General features: G+C 39.2%; 1 protein-coding gene across 2 annotated transcripts in view; it reads right to left on the bottom strand.

Moving 5' to 3' along the window:
• The window catches only part of LOC133640929 (glutamate receptor ionotropic, kainate 2-like), a 353,019-nt gene extending 337,061 nt beyond the window's left edge, over positions 1 to 15,958 (bottom strand). For both annotated transcript variants that reach the window (XM_062034646.1, XM_062034644.1), the window contains exon 1: positions 15,701 to 15,958. In XM_062034646.1, coding sequence (XP_061890630.1) covers positions 15,701 to 15,824 — 124 coding nt within the window. In that variant the 5' untranslated portion in view covers positions 15,825 to 15,958. The remainder of the gene's footprint in view (positions 1 to 15,700) is intronic.
• Between the last annotated feature and the right edge of the window lie 5,350 nt (positions 15,959 to 21,308).

Consider the following 21,308-nt stretch of genomic DNA (forward strand, 5'->3'; position numbering starts at 1 on the left):
AGTTTGGGGTCACATTGAAATGTCCTTATTTTTGAAGGAAAAGCACTGTACTTTTCAATGAAGACAACTTTAAACTAGTCTTAACTTTAAAGAAATACACTCTATACATTGCTAATGTGGTAAATGACTATTCTAGCTGCAAATGTCTGGTTTTTGGTGCAATATCTACATAGGTGTATAGAGGCCCATTTCCAGCAACTATCACTCCAGTGTTCTAATGGTACAATGTGTTTGCTCATTGGCTCAGAAGGCTAATTGATGATTAGAAAACCCTTGTGCGATCATGTTCACACATCTGAAAACAGTTTACCTCGTTACAGAAGCTACAAAACTGACCTTTCTTTGAGCAGATTGAGTTTCTGGAGCATCACATTTGTGGGGTCAATTAAACGCTCAAAATGGCCAGAAAAAGAGAACTTTCATCTGAAACTCGACAGTCTATTCTTGTTCTTAGAAATGAAGGCTATTCCACAAAATTGTTTGGGTGACCCCAAACTTTTGAACGGTAGTGTATACAAACATATATACATACATATACATATTAATATAATGAATATAATAATAATCTAATTGGATATTAAGAGTATGTGAACGTTTGACTCCTACTTTGTTTACTTAGATTTAGACTTAGACACACTTTAATGATCCACAAGGGAAATTGCTCCACACAGTAGCTCAGTTACAATGATGGAAAGTGTAAGGATGGAAAGGACAATGCAGGTATAAATAGACTAAATATAGTGATATAAAACATAACATATATACGTAATATTTGCATAATATATGTACAGTGTATTATATATACTGATATATTATATTATATTATATTATATTATATTATGTATATATCATATATACAATATATAACAATTACCATGTCATTCCGTGACAACCTTCTTAAAGTTGTGTAATCAATCAGGAATATCAAGCAGTTAAAATGCATCAAACATGTGTGGAGAGTGTTTTGCATTTTCCCATCATGCATCATAATGGCTTCCAATGGGTGTCATTTTGAATTATGTGTTGTGTTTGGACATTTTTTTTTTATAACATCCACAAAGTTCAGTGAGCAGGTTGTGTTATGTGTGACCATGTGTGTTGACGTGTTTTGTCGGTTGCAATTTGCGCCATGACTAGGGAAGGTTGTTTGGATTGGGGCATGCAAGTAAATGCTGTGTCGTTGACCTGCTTTACTCACGTTGTCCACAAGATGGTGGTAAATTTACAGCAATTAGGCGGTCCGAAATTCAAAGATGCAGCTGTTGGCACCCCGCGAGCCAGATTCATTATTAAAACTATGACATCGGCAAGCCCAACTGAAGATGCCGGCGGGCCGCACTTGGCCCACGGGCCGTAATTTTGTTGGTTTACATCATGCTCGAAAACTGAAAACTATTTTCTATTAAAAAAAAAATGCAATAATTATAATGCTATGTATTCATAATATACAATAACATCAGTAACTATTTAAAAAGAAAATCCACTTTTATTTCTCATTAGTGTAGAATTGTTTACAATTGACTGTATTTGGAAGGTAAATAATGTTGTTATCCTTGTTAAAATAAATAAATGGCCTCTCATTTCTTTAAGTAAAAAATCACTTCACTACATATTGAATATCTTAAAGCAGGCCTAAGCAATTATTTTGACTCGGAGGGCCAAATTTAGAGAGAAAAAATGTGTCTGGGGGCCGGTATATCACATTTTTAGGAACACTAATACAAAACCTCACAAAAATGTCTCATTGAATGCTAAAAAACGTTATGACAGATTATTGCGTAATGCTTCAAGCACACCTGTGAAGTGAAAACCATTTCGGGTGACTACCTCTTGAAGCTCATGGAGAAGATGCCAAGAGTGTGCAAAGCAGTAATCAGAACAAAGGGTGGCTATTTTGAAGAAAGTAAAATATAAAACATGTTTTCAGTTATTTCACCTTTTTTTGTTAAGTACATAACTCCACATGTGTTCATTTTATAGTTTTGATGCCTTCAGTGACAATCTACAATGTAAATAGTCATGTAAATAAAGAAAAGACATTGAATGAGAAGGTGTGTCCAAACTTTTGGCCTGTACTGTGTATATATATATATATATATATATATATATATATATATATATATATATATATATATATATATATATATATATATATATATATATATATATATATATATATATATATATATATAAGGCAGGTAGGTTGAACTAAATGTGGAAATTCCATTGCATTGAAAAGTTGATAAATATATAACCTAATTCATCTTAACACAACATTAGCAAACATCATGAACATGAACAGGAAACATACACTATATTGCCAAAAGTATTTGGCCACCTTGACTCATATATGAACTTGAAGTGCCATCCCATGGAATTGTCCAAAATGTTTTGGTATCCTGGAGCATTCAAAGTTCCTTTCACTGCAACTAAGGGGCCAAGCCCAACTCCTGATAAACAACCCCACACCATCATTCCTCCTCCACCAAAATTCACACTCGGCACAATGCTGTTACGGTTTGGTTGCTGCTTACTGCGTGGTTCGTTTTCCCGGGATGCAAACGGACGACTACGGACAGGACTTGCAGGTAGGAACATGATTTAATCTTGAACAAATCAAAGAGGTACAAAAACAGAAAAAAAACCGACGGAACAAGGTGGCGATCGCACTTGAAGCTAAACACTTAGCAGGGGCTAGGAGACAAGCAAAACTTACGTAACAGTAGCTTGAAGCAAACAAAAAAGCCAGACCGACTGACTGGGTAAGGCAGGCTTAAATAATGTCTCTTGATTAGCAACAGGTGAGCGTCCCGAACACAAGAGGCAGGTGAAAATAATACGTAGACATGGTAACAACTCAAAGGTGCAAAAACAGGAACTAAATGAGTCCAAAACTAAGAGAAAACACAAAACATGATCCGGACCACGGATCATGACAAATGCAGTCAAAATGTAGCGTTTTCCTGGCAACCTCCAAACCCAAACTCTTCCATCAGATTGCTCTAGAGTCCAGTAGCGACGCGCTTTACACCACTGCATCCCACGCTTTGCATTGGACCTGGTGATGTATGGCTTAGATGCAGCTGCACGGCCATGGAAACCCATTCCACGAAGCTCTCTGCGTACTGTACGTGGGCTAATAGGAAGGTCACATGAAGTTTGGAGCTCCGTAGCAACTGACTGTGCAGAAAGTCTTTGCACTATGCGCTTCAGCATCCGCCGACCCCTCTATGTCAGTTTACGTGGGCCTACCACTTGGTGGCTGAGTTGCTGTTGTTCCCGAACTCTTCACTTTTCTTATAATAAAGTTGAGTTTGGAATATTTAGGAGCGAGGACATTTCACGACTGGATTTGTTGCACAGGTGGCATCCTATGACAGTTCCACGCTGGAAATCACTGAGAGCGGCCCATTCTTTTACAAATGTTTGTAGAAACAGTCTCCATGCCTAAGTGCTTGATTTTATACATGGATGGGTGGCCAAATACTTTTGGCAATATAGTGTATTCAAGCCCAATGTATATAACGTGATATGATTACAGTCGTCCCTCATTTATTTCCGTAATGAGTTACAGACATGACATAAAAACCTCAAAAGTGGAATGCCACTGAGGTCTGACAGTTGGGACAATACGCCTCTGAAGTCGCTTAAAAAAAACAGCTTTAATGTATTGCGTGATGTCTCAGGCTGATATCAAAGTCTTACAAAAGAAATGCAAGAATTGAATAACAATGTTAAAAAAAAAAAAAAAGCTAAAAAGGAATTGTCTGCACTCTGCAGCAGCTTCCAGAACCACTGCCAGGAAGCAAGTTCCCTGTCCAAGGTGCTGAAAAAAAGAGTGTCTCACACAGACATCAGACTGACATTTTGTAACAGGTTTACGGTCGTTATGCTGGCACCAGAGGAGGGCCACGCAGGGAACGATTATCAGATTTATCCCTGCAGCAAAATGTCTCGGTGACACGAATCACCTCTTATCTGGCATGAATATTGACTCTGATGCCTGTCTGATGCGGCGTGCACACCCGCCCGCCGTGCTTTTTAATCAAAATGCACAGGCGACAAACGTGAGTGCGAATCTTATCTCTGGTAATTACTCTCCGCGGCCACGCCATTAGGCACACCTGCCAATCTAACGAGATCTAAAATGACAAAAACTCTGCCCGAGATCCTAACGCTCAGTTTTCATTGACCTCAGAGAGGTGGTATTTAAAAATCCACCTTGGTGACGCTGCATTAAAGGCCTACTGAAAGCCACTACTACCGACCACGCAGTCTGATAGTTTATATATCAATGATGAAATCTTAACATTGCAACACATGCCAATACGGCCGGGTTAACTTATAAATTGCAATTTTAAATTTCCCGGCAAACTTCCGGCTGAAAACGTTTCGATATGATGACGTTTGCGCGTGACGTCAACAGTGGAAGCGGAAGTATTCGGAGCCCATTGAATCCAATACAAAAAGCTCTGTTTTCATTTCAAAATTCCACAGTATTCTGGACATCTGTGTTGGTGAATCGTTTGCAATTTGTTTAATGAACAATGGAGACTGCAAAGAAGAAAGCTGTAGGTGGGATCGGTGTATTAGCGGCGACACAACCAGGAGCACTTTGAGGATAGCAGACGCGCTAGCCGAACGACCTAACCTTGACTTCCTCCGTCTCCGGGCCGCCAACCGCATCGGTGATCGGGTGAAGTCCTTCGTCGTACCGTCGATCGCTGGAACGCAGGTGAGCACGGGTCGTGATGAGCAGATGAGAGCTGGCGTAGGTGCAGAGCTAATGTTTTTAGCATAGCTCTGTCGAGGTTCCGTAGCTAAGTTAGCTTCAATGGCGTCGTTAGCAACAGCATTATTAAGCTTCGCCAGGCTGGAAAGCATCAACCGTTTATTTACATGTCCAGAGTTTGGTAGTATTGTTGATCTTCTGTCTATCCTTCCAGTCAGGGACTTATTTGTTTTGTTTCTATATGCAGTAAAGCCCGATGCTATCACGTTAGCTCCGTAGCTAAAGGGCTTTGCCGATGTATTGTCGTGGAGATAAAAGTCACTGTGAATGTCCATTTCGCGTTCTCGAATCTTCATTGTCAAGAGGATATAGTATCCGAGGTGGTTTAAAATACAAATCCGTGATCCACAATAGAAAAAGGAGAGAGTGTGGAATACAATGAGCCAGCTTGTAACCTAAGTTACGGTCAAAGCGAAAAAAGATGCGTACTGCACTCACTGCACGCTAGTCCTTCACTTTAACGTTCCTCATCCACGAATCTTTCATCCTCGCTCAAATTAATGGGGTAATCGTCGCTTTCTCGGTCCGAATCTCTCTCGCTGCTGGTGTAAACAATAGGAAAATATGAGCAGTCCTTCCCCCGGTGTCGTCACGCTACTTCCGGTAGGGGCAAGGCTTTTTTTTATCAGAGACCAAAAGTTGCGAACTTTATCGTCGATGTTCTCTACTAAATCCTTTCAGCAAAAATATGGCAATATCGCGAAATGATCAAGTATGACACATAGAATGGATCTGCTATCCCGTTTAAATTTTAAAAAATCATTTCAGTAGGCCTTTAAGTTCTTTATAACCATTTGTATTATGAGATGAACAATATAGTGTATATTCCTGTTCCACTCAGGATTGAATTCAAAGTCTCCCTACTAACCCACCAGTGCCTCCATGGAAATGTCCCCCTCTACCTCAAAGAACTACTCACCCCCAAATCCTCCACACGACACCTCCGCTACGGACAGGCTAACCTCCTCCAACCTCAGAGGACAAAGCTACAAACAATGGGAGACCGGGCTTTCTGCCAGTCTGTGGAACGCTCTCCCTGACCACCTGAGGGCACCACAGACTGTGGATGCTTTTAAAAAAGGCTTAAAAACCCTTCTTTTTAAAAAAGCCTTTTTTTAGATATATGCATACTAGTTTTAGCTATTTGGCTGTTCTAGTTTTTATTTGTATTTATTTTTTATTATCTTTTTATCTTTATTTTTTTTAAACAAACTGTAGTACTTTGAGGTTGTTTACTCAATGTAAAGTGCTTTTTACAAATAAAATCTATTATTATATGTAGACATTTCGATTTTTAATTTTTTTTTTATGCAAGGCCAGTGGCCAAAAAAAACATGCAGAAAAAAGACACATTTTAAAAACACAGAGCAGATGTGGCATCTGTAAAGCTGCCTTTCGTTAAAAATGTTAACACTTTTTAACCGACCCTGAAAATATCAAACAACTTATTTGGGACTAGGGTTGTCTCGATACCAATGTTTTAGTACCGGTACCGCTATCAAAATGTATGTTGATACCTTTTTAAATCAAGGGGACCACAAAAAAAATAGGATTATTGGCTTTATTTTAACAAAAAATCTTAGGGCACATTAAACATGTGTTTATTATTGCAATTTAGTCCTTATAAAATAGTGAACATACAAGACAATGTGTATTTTAGTAGTAGGTAAACAAACAAAGGCTCCTAATTTAGTCTGCTGACGTATGCAGTAACATATTGTGTCATTTATCATTCTATTATTTTGTCAACATTATGAAGAACAAGCTGTAAAAATGGATTATTAATCTACTTGTTCATTTACTGTTAATATCTGCTTATTTTCCATTTTAACATGTTCCATCTACACTTCTGTTAAAATGTAATAATCACTTATTCTTCTGTTGTTTGGAGGCTTTACATTAGTTTTGGATGATACCTCAAATTAAGGTATTGATCCGATACCAAGTAGTTAATTTAAGTTCTCATGTGTCCGGGGACATATTTTCTGAGTTTATGGGAATATAAGATGCTTTTTTTTTTTTTTAAAGAAAAAAGATTCTGTGACGATAACAAACATTGATGTAATCATAGTAGTATCGACTAGATACGCTCTTGTACTTGGTATCATTACAGTGGATGTCAGGTGTGGATCCACCCATGGCGTTTGTTTACATTGTGACGCCGGTGAGCTATTATATCCTCCCACGGTGTGTAGTGAAGCATGTTTACCTATTCTTTGTCCTGCAGAAGAAACTCACTTTATTTGTCACCGTGGAGGCGAGGATTAGTGATTTAGAAGTAGCTAAAACACTGCCGATTGCGGATAGAAGTTTAATATAGGGCCTTTTCAGTGTTATAACTTCACCTTTATCTTTAGTTTTTAAGCCAAAATGCGTCCGTTCTCCCTTTTCTGTCTACACACTGTGTCTGCTTGTAAGTACTCTGTGATTGTGCGCTGCCGAACATGCTCGTCTACTCGTAAAAAACAGCAATGTCATGACGTGACGACGTCATGACTTTGCCTGTAAAAAAAAAATAATTAAAAAATGGCCAACTGGTACTATTCAAACAGAGTATATTACCGTTTTTGATTCATTAGTACCGCGATACTATACTAGTACCGGTATACCGTACAACCTTATTAGTTCTTTGTTTGAATACAATGAATACAGTAGCCGGGTTTTTGTATGCTCCAGTACACTTTTCCAGAAAAAAACATTTCACCCAAATTTTGCCTTGGTTTTTGTATACCGCCTGGGTTATCACACGGTCGAACATTGCGGGTAACACATTATTGTAGTCTGTTTGTCCTTATATCAAAAGTAGAGTGCCCTAAAAAAGAATACCGCGTCTTGGTGATTCAGTCTCTGTACTGTTTTTTTTTTTAAATGGAGTATAACTGTAAAATGCACCATTAGACCCAAAAAAGTTGCAATTACAAGCACTTTGATGAGGAAGGTGAAAAACACGATCGTATTGAAAAAAAACATCCATCTCCTCTTCATTCCCGCCTCATTCGATGAAGGTGCAATTAATGTTAAATGTTCCTTTATCTGTTTCGTCATTTGGCTTTGCTATAATTATAAAAACTATAATCACCGTATTTTTCGGACAATAGGGCGCACCGGATCATAAGGCGCACTGCCTATGAGCGGGTCTAGTCAGGTATATTTTCATACAAAAGGTGCACCAGATTATAAGGCGCAATAAAGGGGTCATAGTATTATCTTTTGGAAAATACTTTTTTGTGGTCTACATAACATGTAATGGTGGTTCTTTGGTCAAAATGTTGCATAGATGATGTTTTACAGATCATCTTCAAGCCGCTTTCTGACAGTCATTATAACTAAAGTTCCTTGGGTGAATAATGTAAACTCACTACACCGGTATGTTTTAGCGCTTTCATGGCGATTTTACTGACAGATATAAGTAAGAACTTTACACTACTTTATATTAGAAATGGCAACAGCGGAGGATGAATGTCCCATAACAAGAAGATAGAGACTACAAAGGCGGACTCGCACACATTTTCAGGACTTATGCAGATCCCAAATACAGATCAGCAGGTACCAGAGCGTAAGAAAAGTTGCTTTTGCATAATATTGCGAAACAAAACGGCAGACAATATGTCTTACCTTATACACACACCATAATAGTATTCGTAGATTGAAGCAGAGTACAATCCATCAAGCGGTGCGGCTTCATAGCTTACCAAAGTCGTACTTTAAACATTTTAATCGATTTTTGAGCACTGCGTGTAATGTTCTATATTTTCAATCGAACATATACAATTTTGGTGTTGTTTACTTGAGTCATATTGCAGTCTACACATATCTCTTATGTGTGACTGCCTTCTACTGGTCACACTTATCATTTCACCATGTACCAAATACAGTAACTTCGAGGTCGGTAAGCACAACCCAAATTGCGCCGTACATTAGGCGCACCGGGTTATAAGGCGCACTGTCGAGTTTTGAGAAAATGAAAGGATTTTAAGTGCGCCTTATGGAATACGGTCTTCTCGATAAAATATTTACGTGATTTCTTACAGGGAATATTGATTCGGTTTTAGCACGATTCAGTCTTTGTCGGACTCTTTGGAACAGATCACCAACGAAAACCGAGGCACTACTGTACTATGCATTTCTGCAAATAAATGCATCCCCTCTTAAAGGGGAACTGCACTTTTTGGGAATTTTGACCATCATTCTTAATCCTTATGTAAGGCAAGAACACATATATTTATTTGTTATGCTTTTAACTCGTAAATAAACTGTTACGGTGGGGTCGCATGTTAATGCATGGATCGTTTCCCGTTCTGGAGGCAGCGTGCAGGTAATACAATTATTTATTTTCCATAAATCAGGCAAAATACACAAATACAGGAAAGCGTGCCCATAGCACGGGTAGCTATGGAAAAGACGCAGGAATCACCAATCGTAACTTGTTGCGTGAATGCAAACAAATGGCGAAGCTTAGCTCAGGAACAAGAATCAAAAAGGTATACAAACGTAACTTGTTGCATGGAGCAAACAAAATAACCAGACTGAGTTTGGCGAAAGGCAGGAATAAATAGCTCTCTGATTAGTGCCCGGGAGCAGGTGAGCGTCCCGAACACTAATCAGAGGCAGGTGAAAATAATCAGAACCCATGGCAACCAAGAGACACAAACTCAGGGGTGCTGAAACCGTACTAAGGGAGTCTTAAACTGAACAAAACATGATCCGGGCAACGGATCATCACATAAACGTTAGCAAAAGTCAGCTAACAATGGAGCCAATTAAGCACTCTAAAAAACAACCAAAAACCTCCATCAACGTTTTATATACATGCTGTGTGTTTATATGTAATGCAGTAACAGGCACATTCATAATATGTAATATTTTTAAAAAATTTAAAAAAAAAAAAATATATATATATATATATATATATATATATATATATATATATATATATATATATATATATATATATATATATATATATATATATATATAATACAAGTACTGAGAAAGCAGACACTTCCACCCCCTAAAACAAATAAAACAAAACATTTAAAAAATTAAATAAAAATAATAAGAAGAAAAAAAACACTTGTTATTTCATATGTTGACCAGAGGGGGAGCACTTCTAAAAATGACACACAGTCAATTTGAAAAATCCCTCTCTTTTGGGACCACCCTAATTTTGATAGATTTCACCACCAGGTGGTGCAAATGAGATCTCTCTTTTTTGTTTTTTGTAATGTGCTTAAGGCCGATGACAAACGAGTCACAGACCACAGGTGGCCCCTGTGCCGCACTTTGGGCAACCCAGCTGTAGAAGCTAACTGTTAATGGCCACTATAGTCTTAGTACCGTAGTGTATTTGTTCATCCTATGGTCACATACGGGACGCGTGTTGTCTTACATCAGCACCGGAAGTCATCAAATCAGCTGTTTCACCTGGCGGGTTTTTTCAGTAATGAATAGGGAAGTCCTTCTTTACCTGCCATCTTGTTTTATCATATATTGCTGCCTTTGCACCTGCCAATGTTTACTATGATATGCACATTAAATCAACAAAAAATTCCGACTTTGGAGCAATGTTCACAGACTCTAATATTTGGCTCTCTACTAGATGCAATGGTTTTTCCGTATTGGGACCATGATTTCGGTCTTAGGTACTTTTCCTTGTTGTCTAAAGAAGGGTAGAAACACACACACACACACACACACACACACACACAAACACACACACACACACACACACACACACACACACACACACACACACACACACACACATCATAAAATTAAACATACAATCTATTAGATAGTCTCGCAGGCCGCAATTGGCCCGCGGGCCGTGTGTTTGAGACCCCTGGTAAAGTCATTCCCAGCAATTGCGACAACGACTTTTTACTGTCAACGGAGTTTTGTTTTTAATGATTTCTGCTGGTGGTGTGCCTCCGGGTTTTTTCAACCAAAAAATGGCTAAAAAAAGGTTGAAAAACACTGCCCTAGGGGAACAACGTTAATATATGTTTGATTAAACGGGATTGTATGCATGATTGTGTGTATACTTGTCTATGTACAGTATGTGTATGTATGTTTGTACAGTGAATGTGCATGTGGATGTGTGTGTGTATGTATGAAGTGTGTTTGTGTATGTATGTGGATGGATTTTTTTTTAGGTTTTAATGGGCCGAATAGTGTTCTCCTATTAGCTGCATTGTTAGCCGCCTCATACGTGCCATATTTTACAAATTAGAATGCATTAAAAAAAAACATAGGTGTTGTTGTGTTTACATATGGATTGTAAATGATGGGCAAAATTCTCAAGAAAAGTGCAGTTCCTGGGGGGTGAGAAAAAAAAATCAGCCTGGGCCCCTGGAGAGGGAGTCCAGACTGAGACCAAGGGGGAAAAAAACCTCATAGCCATAGCACACATAAACATGTGTGTAAGAGGGAAACATCAAAGAACACAAAGGACATTAAAGACATTAAACGAGCATTTCTACACAAAGCCACAAAAGTAAAACAACAACAACAAAAACATATACACTGTGGTGGCCTCTGTGGTGTTCCACGCCATCATCTGCTGGGGTGGAGCGGACCCAACAAAGCAACCAAGAGAGGCGACTTCACCCTCGGCCGCCCACCAACTCTCGGCTATTGTCCAGTGAGTTCCTCATTTATCTTGCAGACTTTCATGCAAACTTTGGAGCGAGCCCATCACTCAGGGACAATGTGGAGCAGACACTGTTGTTGTGTGTAGTACTTAGAAGTCTTTGCTCATCGGGCCAAGAGTGCAAGCACGCACGGAGACAAAAACGCATGTTGTTGTCATAGCGGCGGCTCGTGCAGACGCCGCCTGACTCTTAAATAGGACCCCCGAGGGCAAGTGGGGATGGCAAGGACGTGTTGTCAACACAGTGTGACACCCACTGTCAGCCCTGTCACTCTTTAAATGTGCCCTGTCCGTAACAAACATGTGACTTCTGATCTGTATTAATTATATAACTCTTTCTAAAGGGCTGTCACTGAACGAAATGGGTGGGCTGCCGAGCCCATTGATTGTGTAGACGTGCACCTGTGCTTCTTGTTTACACACAAACATTCACTGGAAACTACCAATTAGCGTATTGCACTGATGTTTTTTCTTGACTTTAGGTAAACAGGCATTTCAAAAGTTCACTTTGCAAAGCGGCTAAAACTACGACAAACGTTGGTTTTGTTCCATCACGAATGCAACAAAAAAAGTAAAGCAACAGTTACATTTTGCAATCAATATTTTATTGGAAACGCTTCTTTTTTTTTATAGCATTATTATCCATAATTGACCTTCAATTGGTTCAAGTTTAGTTGCAATTACTTTGCAAAGCGGCTAAAACTACGACAAACGTTGGTTTTGTTCCATCACGAATGCAACAAAAAAAGTAAACCAACAGTTACATTTTGCAATCAATATTTTATTGGAAACTTTTTTTTTTTTTTATAGCATTATTATCCATAATTGACCTTCAATTGGTTCAAGTTTAGTTGCAATTACTTTGCAAAACAGCTAAAACTACGACAAATGTCGGTTTTGTTCCATCACGAATGCAACAAAAAAAGTAAAGCAAAAGTTACATTTTTCAATCAATATTTTATTGGAAACTCTTTTTTTTTTTTAATGGCATTATTATCCATAATTGACCTTCAATTGGTTCAAGTTTAGTTGCAATTACTTTGCAAAGCAGCTAAAACTACGACAAACGTTGGTTTTGTTCCATCACGAATGCAACAAAAAAAGTAAAGCAACAGTTACATTTTGCAATCAATATTTTATTGGAAACTCTTTTTTTTTTTTTTATAGCATTATTATCCATAATTGACCTTCAATTGGTTCAAGTTTAGTTGCAATTACTTTGCAAAGCGGCTAAAACTACGACAAATGTAGGTTTTGTTTCCATCACAAATGCAACAAAAAAAGTAAAGCAACAGTTACATTTTGCAATCAATATTTTATTGGAAACTCTTTTTTTTTTTTTTATAGCATTATTATCCATAATTGACCTTCAATTGGTTCAAGTTTAGTTGCAATTACTTTGCAAAGCGGCTAAAACTACGACAAATGTCTGTTTTGTTCCATCACGAATGCAACAAAAAAAGTAAAGCAACAGTTACATTTTTCAATCAATATTTTATTGGAAACTCTTTTTTTTTTCTTTATAGCATTATTATCCATAATTGACCTTCAATTGGTTCAAGTTTAGTTGCAATTACTTTGCAAAGCGGCTAAAACTACGACAAATGTCTGTTTTGTTCCATCACGAATGCAACAAAAAAAGTAAAGCAACAGTTACATTTTGCAATCAATATTTTATTGGAAACTCTTTTTTTTTTTTTTATAGCATTATTATCCATAATTGACCTTCAATTGGTTCAAGTTTAGTTGCAATTACTTTGCAAAGCGGCTAAAACTACGACAAACGTTGGTTTTGTTCCATCACGAATGCAACAAAAAAAGTAAAGCAACAGTTACATTTTTCAATCAATATTTTATTGGAAACGCTTCTTTTTTTTTATAGCATTATTATCCATAATTGACCTTCAATTGGTTCAAGTTTAGTTGCAATTACTTTGCAAAGCGGCTAAAACTACGACAAATGTAGGTTTTGTTTCCATCACAAATGCAACAAAAAAAGTAAAGCAACGGTTACCTTTTTCAATCAATATTTTAGTGGAAACTCTTTTTTCTTTATAGCATTATTATCCATAATTGACCTTCAATTGGTTCAAGTTTAGTTGCAATTACTTTGCAAAGCGGCTAAAACTACGACAAATGTCTGTTTTGTTCCATCACGAATGCAACAAAAAAAGTAAAGCAAAAGTTACATTTTTCAATCAATATTTTAGTGGAAACTCTTTTTTTTTCATAGCATTATTATCCATAATTGACCTTCAATTGGTTCAAGTTTAGTTGCAATTACTTTGCAAGGCGGCTAAAACTACGACAAATGTAGGTTTTGTTTCCATCACGAATGCAACAAAAAAAGTAAAGCAACAGTTACATTTTGCAATCAATATTTTATTGGAAACTCTTTTTTTTTTTTTTTATAGCATTATTATCCATAATTGACCTTCAATTGGTTCAAGTTTAGTTGCAATTACTTTGCAAAACGGCTAAAACTACGACAAATGTCTGTTTTGTTCCATCACGAATGCAACAAAAAAAGTAAAGCAAAAGTTACATTTTTCAATCAATATTTTATTGGAAACTCTTTTTTTTTTTTTATAGCATTATTATCCATAATTGACCTTCAATTGGTTCAAGTTTAGTTGCAATTACTTTGCAAAGCGGCTAAAACTACGACAAATGTCTGTTTTGTTCCATCACGAATGCAACAAAAAAAGTAAAGCAACAGTTACATTTTGCAATCAATATTTTATTGGAAACTCTTTTTTTTTTTTTATAGCATTATTATCCATAATTGACCTTCAATTGGTTCAAGTTTAGTTGCAATTACTTTGCAAAGCGGCTAAAACTACGACAAATGTAGGTTTTGTTTCCATCACAAATGCAACAAAAAAAGTAAAGCAACAGTTACATTTTGCAATCAATATTTTATTGGAAACTCTTTTTTTTTTCTTTATAGCATTATTATCCATAATTGACCTTCAATTGGTTCAAGTTTAGTTGCAATTACTTTGCAAAGCGGCTAAAACTACGACAAATGTCTGTTTTGTTCCATCACGAATGCAACAAAAAAAGTAAAGCAACAGTTACATTTTTCAATCAATATTTTATTGGAAACTCTTTTTTTTTTTATAGCATTATTATCCATAATTGACCTTCAATTGGTTCAAGTTTAGTTGCAATTACTTTGCAAAGCGGCTAAAACTACGACAAATGTCTGTTTTGTTCCATCACGAATGCAACAAAAAAAGTAAAGCAAAAGTTACATTTTTCAATCAATATTTTAGTGGAAACTCTTTTTTTTTCATAGCATTATTATCCATAATTGACCTTCAATTGGTTCAAGTTTAGTTGCAATTACTTTGCAAAGCGGCTAAAACTACGACAAATGTAGGTTTTGTTTCCATCACGAATGCAACAAAAAAAGTAAAGCAACAGTTACATTTTGCAATCAATATTTTATTGGAAACTCTTTTTTTTTTCTTTATAGCATTATTATCCATAATTGACCTTCAATTGGTTCAAGTTTAGTTGCAATTACTTTGCAAAGCGGCTAAAACTACGACAAATGTCTGTTTTGTTCCATCACGAATGCAACAAAAAAAGTAAAGCAAAAGTTACATTTTTCAATCAATATTTTACTGGAAACTCTTTTTTTTTTATAGCATTATTATCCATAATTGACCTTCAATTGGTTCAAGTTTAGTTGCAATTACTTTGCAAAGCGGCTAAAACTACGACAAACGTTGGTTTTGTTCCATCACGAATGCAACAAAAAAAGTAAAGCAACAGTTACATTTTTCAATCAATATTTTATTGGAAACTCTTTTTTTTTTTTTTATAGCATTATTATCCATAATTGACCTTCAATTGGTTCAAGTTTAGTTGCAATTACTTTGCAAAGCGGCTAAAACTACGACAAATGTTGGTTTTGTTCCATCACGAATGCAAAAAAAAAGTAAAGCAACAGTTACATTTTTCAATCAATATTTTATTGGAAACTCTTTTTTTTTTTTTATAGTATTAGTATCCATAATTGACCTTCAATTGGTTCAAGTTTAGTTGCAATTACTTTGCAAAGCGGCTAAAACTACGACAAACGTTGGTTTTGTTCCATCACGAATGCAACAAAAAAAAGTAAAGCAGCAGCAACAGGGCTTTTGCCAACTCCGCGCCTGGACACCTCTCCCAATGTCATCGCCATGTGGACCGCCACATGTTGGGAAAAAACGGGTGAAACCTTAATAAACAAGTGGCGCTCTTACCGAATCGTAGAACGTGTGGCATCCCGCGAGAGTGACCGAGAAAGAGCAGCAGAATCGGAATGAGCCTGAGCTTGGAGCTGAAAACGACACCGCTTATCATCAGAGGACGGGAGGTAATCTTCATGTTGTTTACACAAAAAAAAAATAAAGAAAAAAAAAAAGCACTGTGGTTTTTAATCCCGCCGGTGCGTGGGTTCGATATCCCCCCCCCCCCTCCGTTCCTTCCTTAAATTCTCCTCACGGCCGTTTTTTTCTTCTTCTTCTTTTCTGGCGGATGCGCAAGATCACGGCATGGTCACTTGCGCGCTCCCAAAATCCATTTGCAGTCCCGGCATGGTTCTTTTTCCTGCTCTTTCCCCCCCCCCACCCACCCCCTTTTTGCTCTTCTTCACTGCAGCGAGACGCAACAATCCTTCAGCCGGAGGGACGACGGGACGTCCATGTCGAACGGGGCTCCGAGTCGGGGAGGTGTGCGTTGGCTTGTGAGAGGGAGGAGAGGGAGCATGTGGCTGGGGTGAGGATGCTGGCGAGGGGAAGGAGAGCGCCAAGCAGAGGATACAGCAGCGATGTGCAGCAGCCCCCCCCACCTCCTATCAGGCACTGTGGGCTGGATGCACTCCCATTCTACTGCACTGCTGCACAGCCTGTGACGTGGCGCCAAGGTTAGTGGCGGAGAGAGAGAGAGAGAGAGAGAGAGAGAGAGAGAGAGAGAGAGAGAGAGAGAGACGGGGCGGGAGAGAGAGAGAGAGAGGTGATGAAGATGAGAGCAATTGATGGATGACGGCGGAGACAGAGATGAATGGCGGTGAAAATTTTAGATTGGTGTCAGCCTGACTAAGCAACCTTTTCAATAATCATATGGGATCGTCCGTATGAAAACACACCAAGTTAGTTAGTTAAATTTGTTCAATCAATATTTTAGAGGAAACTTTTTTTTTTAATTATTTTATTTTTATTTATAATTGACCTTCAATTGGTTCAAGTTTAGTTGCGTTGTACTGAGCAGCCTGGACAGACAGACAGGTTAAATTATTTATGTGAAAGGATTTTTCTAAAAAAATTTTTTAAATCAAACTTGAATTTAATTTGATGCAACTAAAACAAATTATAATACAAATTTAGTTGTTTTAATAGTTACCGTATTTTTCGGACTATAAGGCGCACTTAAAAATCATTTCATTGTCTCAAAAATCGACAGTGCGCCTTATGCAGGGGTCGGCAACCCAAAATGTTGAAAGAGCCATATTGGACCAAAAATACAAAAAGAAAAAATCTTGTCTGGAGCCGCAAACAATTAAAAGCCTTATAGAAGTGTTATAATAACACGTGGCTTGGCATTGTCTTGCTTAAATAAGCAGGGGCGTCCATGATGACGTTGCTTGGATGGCAACATATGTTGCTCCAAAACCTGTATGTACCTTTCAGCATTAATGGTGCCTTCACAGATGTGTAAGTTATCCATGTCTTGGGCACTAATACACCCCCATACCATCACAGATGCTGGCTTTTCAACTTTGCGCCTATAACAATCCGGATGGTTCTTTTCCTCTTTGTTCCGGAGGACACGACCTCCACAGTTTCAAAAAACAATTTTAAGTGTGGCCTCGTCAGACCACAGAACACTTTTCCACTTTGCATCAGTCCATCTTAGATGAGCTCGGGCCCAGTCTGGGTGTTGTTGATAAATGTTTTTAACTTGCACTTACAGATTTAGCAACAAACTGTAGTTACTGACAGTGGTTTTCTGAGCCCATGTGGTGATATCCTTTACACATTGATGTGGCTTTTTGATGCGGTACCGCCTGAGGGATCGAAGGTCCGTAATATCATCGCTTACTTGCAGGGATTTCTCCAGATTCTCTTTTGATGATATTACGGACCAAAGATGGCCAAAATCCCTAAATTCCTTGCAATGGCTCGTTGAGAAATGTTGTTCTTAAACTGTTCGGCAATTTGCTGACGCATTGGTTCACAAAGTGGTGGCCCTCGCCCCGTCCTTGTTTTATTGCAACCTTTATAATTGACCTTCAATTAGTTCAAGTTTAGTTGTGTTGTGTTGAGCAGCCTGGACATTGTGACCTTCAGCAAGTAGAGGGACTCATTTTGAACATGACCTCCGAGTGGAGATCCACGACAGGTCGGGCTTCTTAAAGGGACACGCACCTAGACACTTTCACAATATCCCAGCACATACATGTTCCATCCATCCATCCATCTTCTTCCGCTTATCCGAGGTCGGGTCGCGGGGGCAGCAGCCTAAGCAGGGAAGCCCAGACTTCCCTCTCCCCAGCCACTTCGTCCAGCTCTTCCCGGGGGATCCCGAGGCGTTCCCTGGCCAGCCGAGACACATAGTCTTCCCAACGTGTCCTGGGTCTTCCCCGTGGCCTCCTACCGGTCGGACGTGCCCTAAACACCTCCCTAAGGAGGCGTTGGGGTGGCATCCTGAACAGATGCCCGAACCACCTCATCTGGTTCTTCTCGATGTGGAGGAGCTCAAAGTAAAGCCGCTGCTCCTCCACATCGAGAAGAGCCAGATGAGGTGATGAGCTTCTCACCCTATCTCTAAGGGAGAGCCCCGCCACCCGGCGGAGGAAACTCATTTCGGCCGCTTGTACCTGTGATCTTGTCTTTTCGGTCATGACCCTAAGCTCATGACCATAGGTGAGGATGGGAACGTAGATCGACCGGTAAACTGAGAGCTTTGCCTTCCGGTTCAGCTCCTTCTTCACCACAACGGATCGATACAGTGTCTGCATTACTGAAGACGCCGCACCGATCCGCCTGTCGATCTCATGATCCACTCTTCCCTCACTCGTGAACAAGACTCCGAGGTACTTGAACTCCTCCACTTGGGGCAGGGTCTCCTCCGCAACCCGGAGATGGCACTCCACCCTTTTCAGTGCGAGAACCATGGACTCGGGACTTGGAGGTGCTAATTCCCATCTCAGTCGCTTCACACTCAGCTGCGAACCAATCCAGTGAGAGCTGAAGATCCTGGCCAGATGAAGCCATCAGGACCACATCATCTGCAAGAAGCAGAGACCTAATCCTGCAGCCACCAAACCGGATCCCCTCAACGACTTGACTGCGCCTAGAAATTCTGTCCATAAAAGTTATGAACAGAATCGGTGACAAAGGGCAGCCTTGGCGGAGTCCAACCCTCAGTGGAAACGTGTCCGACTTACTGCCGGCAATGCGGATCAAGCTCTGACACTGATCATACAGGGAGCGGACCGCCACAATCAGACGGTCCGATACCCCATACTCTCTGAGCACTCCCCACAGGACTTCCCGAAGGACACGGTCGAATGCCTTCTCCAAGTCCACAAAGCACATGTAGACTGGTTGGGCAAACTCCCATGCACCCTCAAGGACCCTGCCGAGAGTATAGAGCTGGTCCACAGTTCCACGACCAGGACGAAAACCACACTGTTCCTCCTGAATCCGAGGTTCCACTATCCGGCGTAGCCTCCTCTCCAGTACACCTGAATACACCTTACCGGGAAGGCTGAGGAGTGTGATCCCACGATAGTTAGAACGCACCCTCCGGTTCCCCTTCTTAAAGAGAGGAACCACCACCCCGGTCTGCCAATCCAGAGGCACCGCCCCCGATGTCCACGCGATGCTGCACATACAGGTTGAATTTCAAAATCATTTCACACTGTTTTTTGTTCATGTGGAAGGATTTTTTATTTTATTTTTAAAAACAAACTTGAATTTAATGTGATGCACATTTTGTACTAAAACAAATTCATGGGACATTTGATATTATAATAATAAGTACGTTTTTTAATAATTACCACATTTTTCGGACTACAAGGCACACTTATAATCCTTTCATTTTCTCACAAATCGACAGTGCGCCTTATAGTAAGGAATAATTCTGGTTGTGCTTACCGACCTCGAAGCAATTTAATTGGTACATGGTGTAATGATGAGTGTGACCAGTGGATGGCAGTCACACATAAGACATACGTGTAGACTGCAATATGATGGCAGTTGCACATAAGAGAGAAACGTAGACTGCAATATGATGCCAGTAAACAACACAACAACTTTATATGTTCCATTGAAAATATAGAACATTACACACGGCACTCAAAAATCTGTCAAAATGTTTTAGTACCACTTTGACTTAGAACATGCTGCTCCGTTGTTGATTGAAGTAAAGTCTAAATGTCATTAAAACAGTTAGCTCCATCATTTGACACTTCTTCCACTCCCGTCCTTGCATGCTACACCGCTACAATAAAATTGACGGGGAAAAGACGATGTTGAAGGTGAGTCTCGTAATAACCCATGCAACATTTTGACCAAAGAGCCACCATTACATGTTATGTAGACCACAAGGAAAAAATAACGTTTACCAGTTCGAACGTAGCTTGTCTATGCAGTCTATTCAATTGAATATAGGTTGAAAAATATTTGAAAATCATTGTATTCTGTTTTTATTTACGATTCACACAACGTGCCAACTTCAATGGTTTTGGGTTTTGGCCTATATGTCGGTTTAGCCTATATGTCGATGCTAAGCATTACACTAGGAGCTGAGCACCACCACACTAAGCATTTGTTGCAGGAACATACTAGCTTTGTTAGACAAGGTCATAGACTGTATTGGACAATATAGTTTACATACGAAATGTACAATTTCATTTATTACAAGTAAAAAGAAAACGTAAATGCCTTACTTACCTATCAAGGAGGAAATTAGCATAGTTTGGCGTCAGATGAAAAAAATATTCTCCGCCTTCAATCGTCTCCATCTTTCAAAGGCATCACTGATATAAATCCTTGTTTTCTTCCTGGTTTCGTCATGAATAAGATGAGAATCGTAATGACGCCTCTTAGATTTACTAAAGTCTGACATGTTTAGTAACTTTACCAGTGGCAGTAGCCAGACAAAGAGGGCGGTGCGTAACTGGCAACGCGAATGTGACACACTCACATATTTTTTAATTGGTCAAACGGTGAAGGGCGGAGCATCGAAATGACAACAATAACAAGATTTTGGGGCTGTTAATCTAATTTTGAAATGAGCATATCCCGGCTGAACTACCTTTATCAGTTATAAAGGTATTCGAAGAGAACATGATTTATTAATGCCTTTTGACATATCAGGGCCACTTAATTATGACTTGACATGAAAGTATTACATATGGCACCTTTAATATAGAACTGTTAATCAAAAACATTAAACAAGCCGCAGTGAGGCAAAGACTGTTTGAAATATGCAAATCACTTTACTCGAGATTTGAAAGCTACGCGGGAAAGGCCATCCCTCCTGGAGGTGGTGAGTTGGCTTATCTCTCTGATTAACAAACTCAAACAAGGCTCTTTCCACCGGATACGTCCCACAAAGTAAGATGCCTATCTGCACTTCCTGCATGGGTCTATGTCTTATTGATTTAACACTAGGCGCTTCTTATCACCTCAGCTCCAAGGAACATCTCTGAGTCGATGGCTCGACACCAGCTCAAAGTGCAGAAGCCTCTATACCAAGGGTGTCCTAACTTTTAGACTCGAGGGCCGCAATTGGCTAAACCGGGGTTCAGCAACCTAGTGGCTCCCTGGACCTCTTTCAGAGATGTGTGAAGATGTGACTTTC

The sequence above is a fragment of the Entelurus aequoreus genome, linkage group LG23, assembly GCF_033978785.1.
Source record: "Entelurus aequoreus isolate RoL-2023_Sb linkage group LG23, RoL_Eaeq_v1.1, whole genome shotgun sequence".
Classification (NCBI taxonomy): Eukaryota; Metazoa; Chordata; class Actinopteri; order Syngnathiformes; family Syngnathidae; genus Entelurus; species Entelurus aequoreus.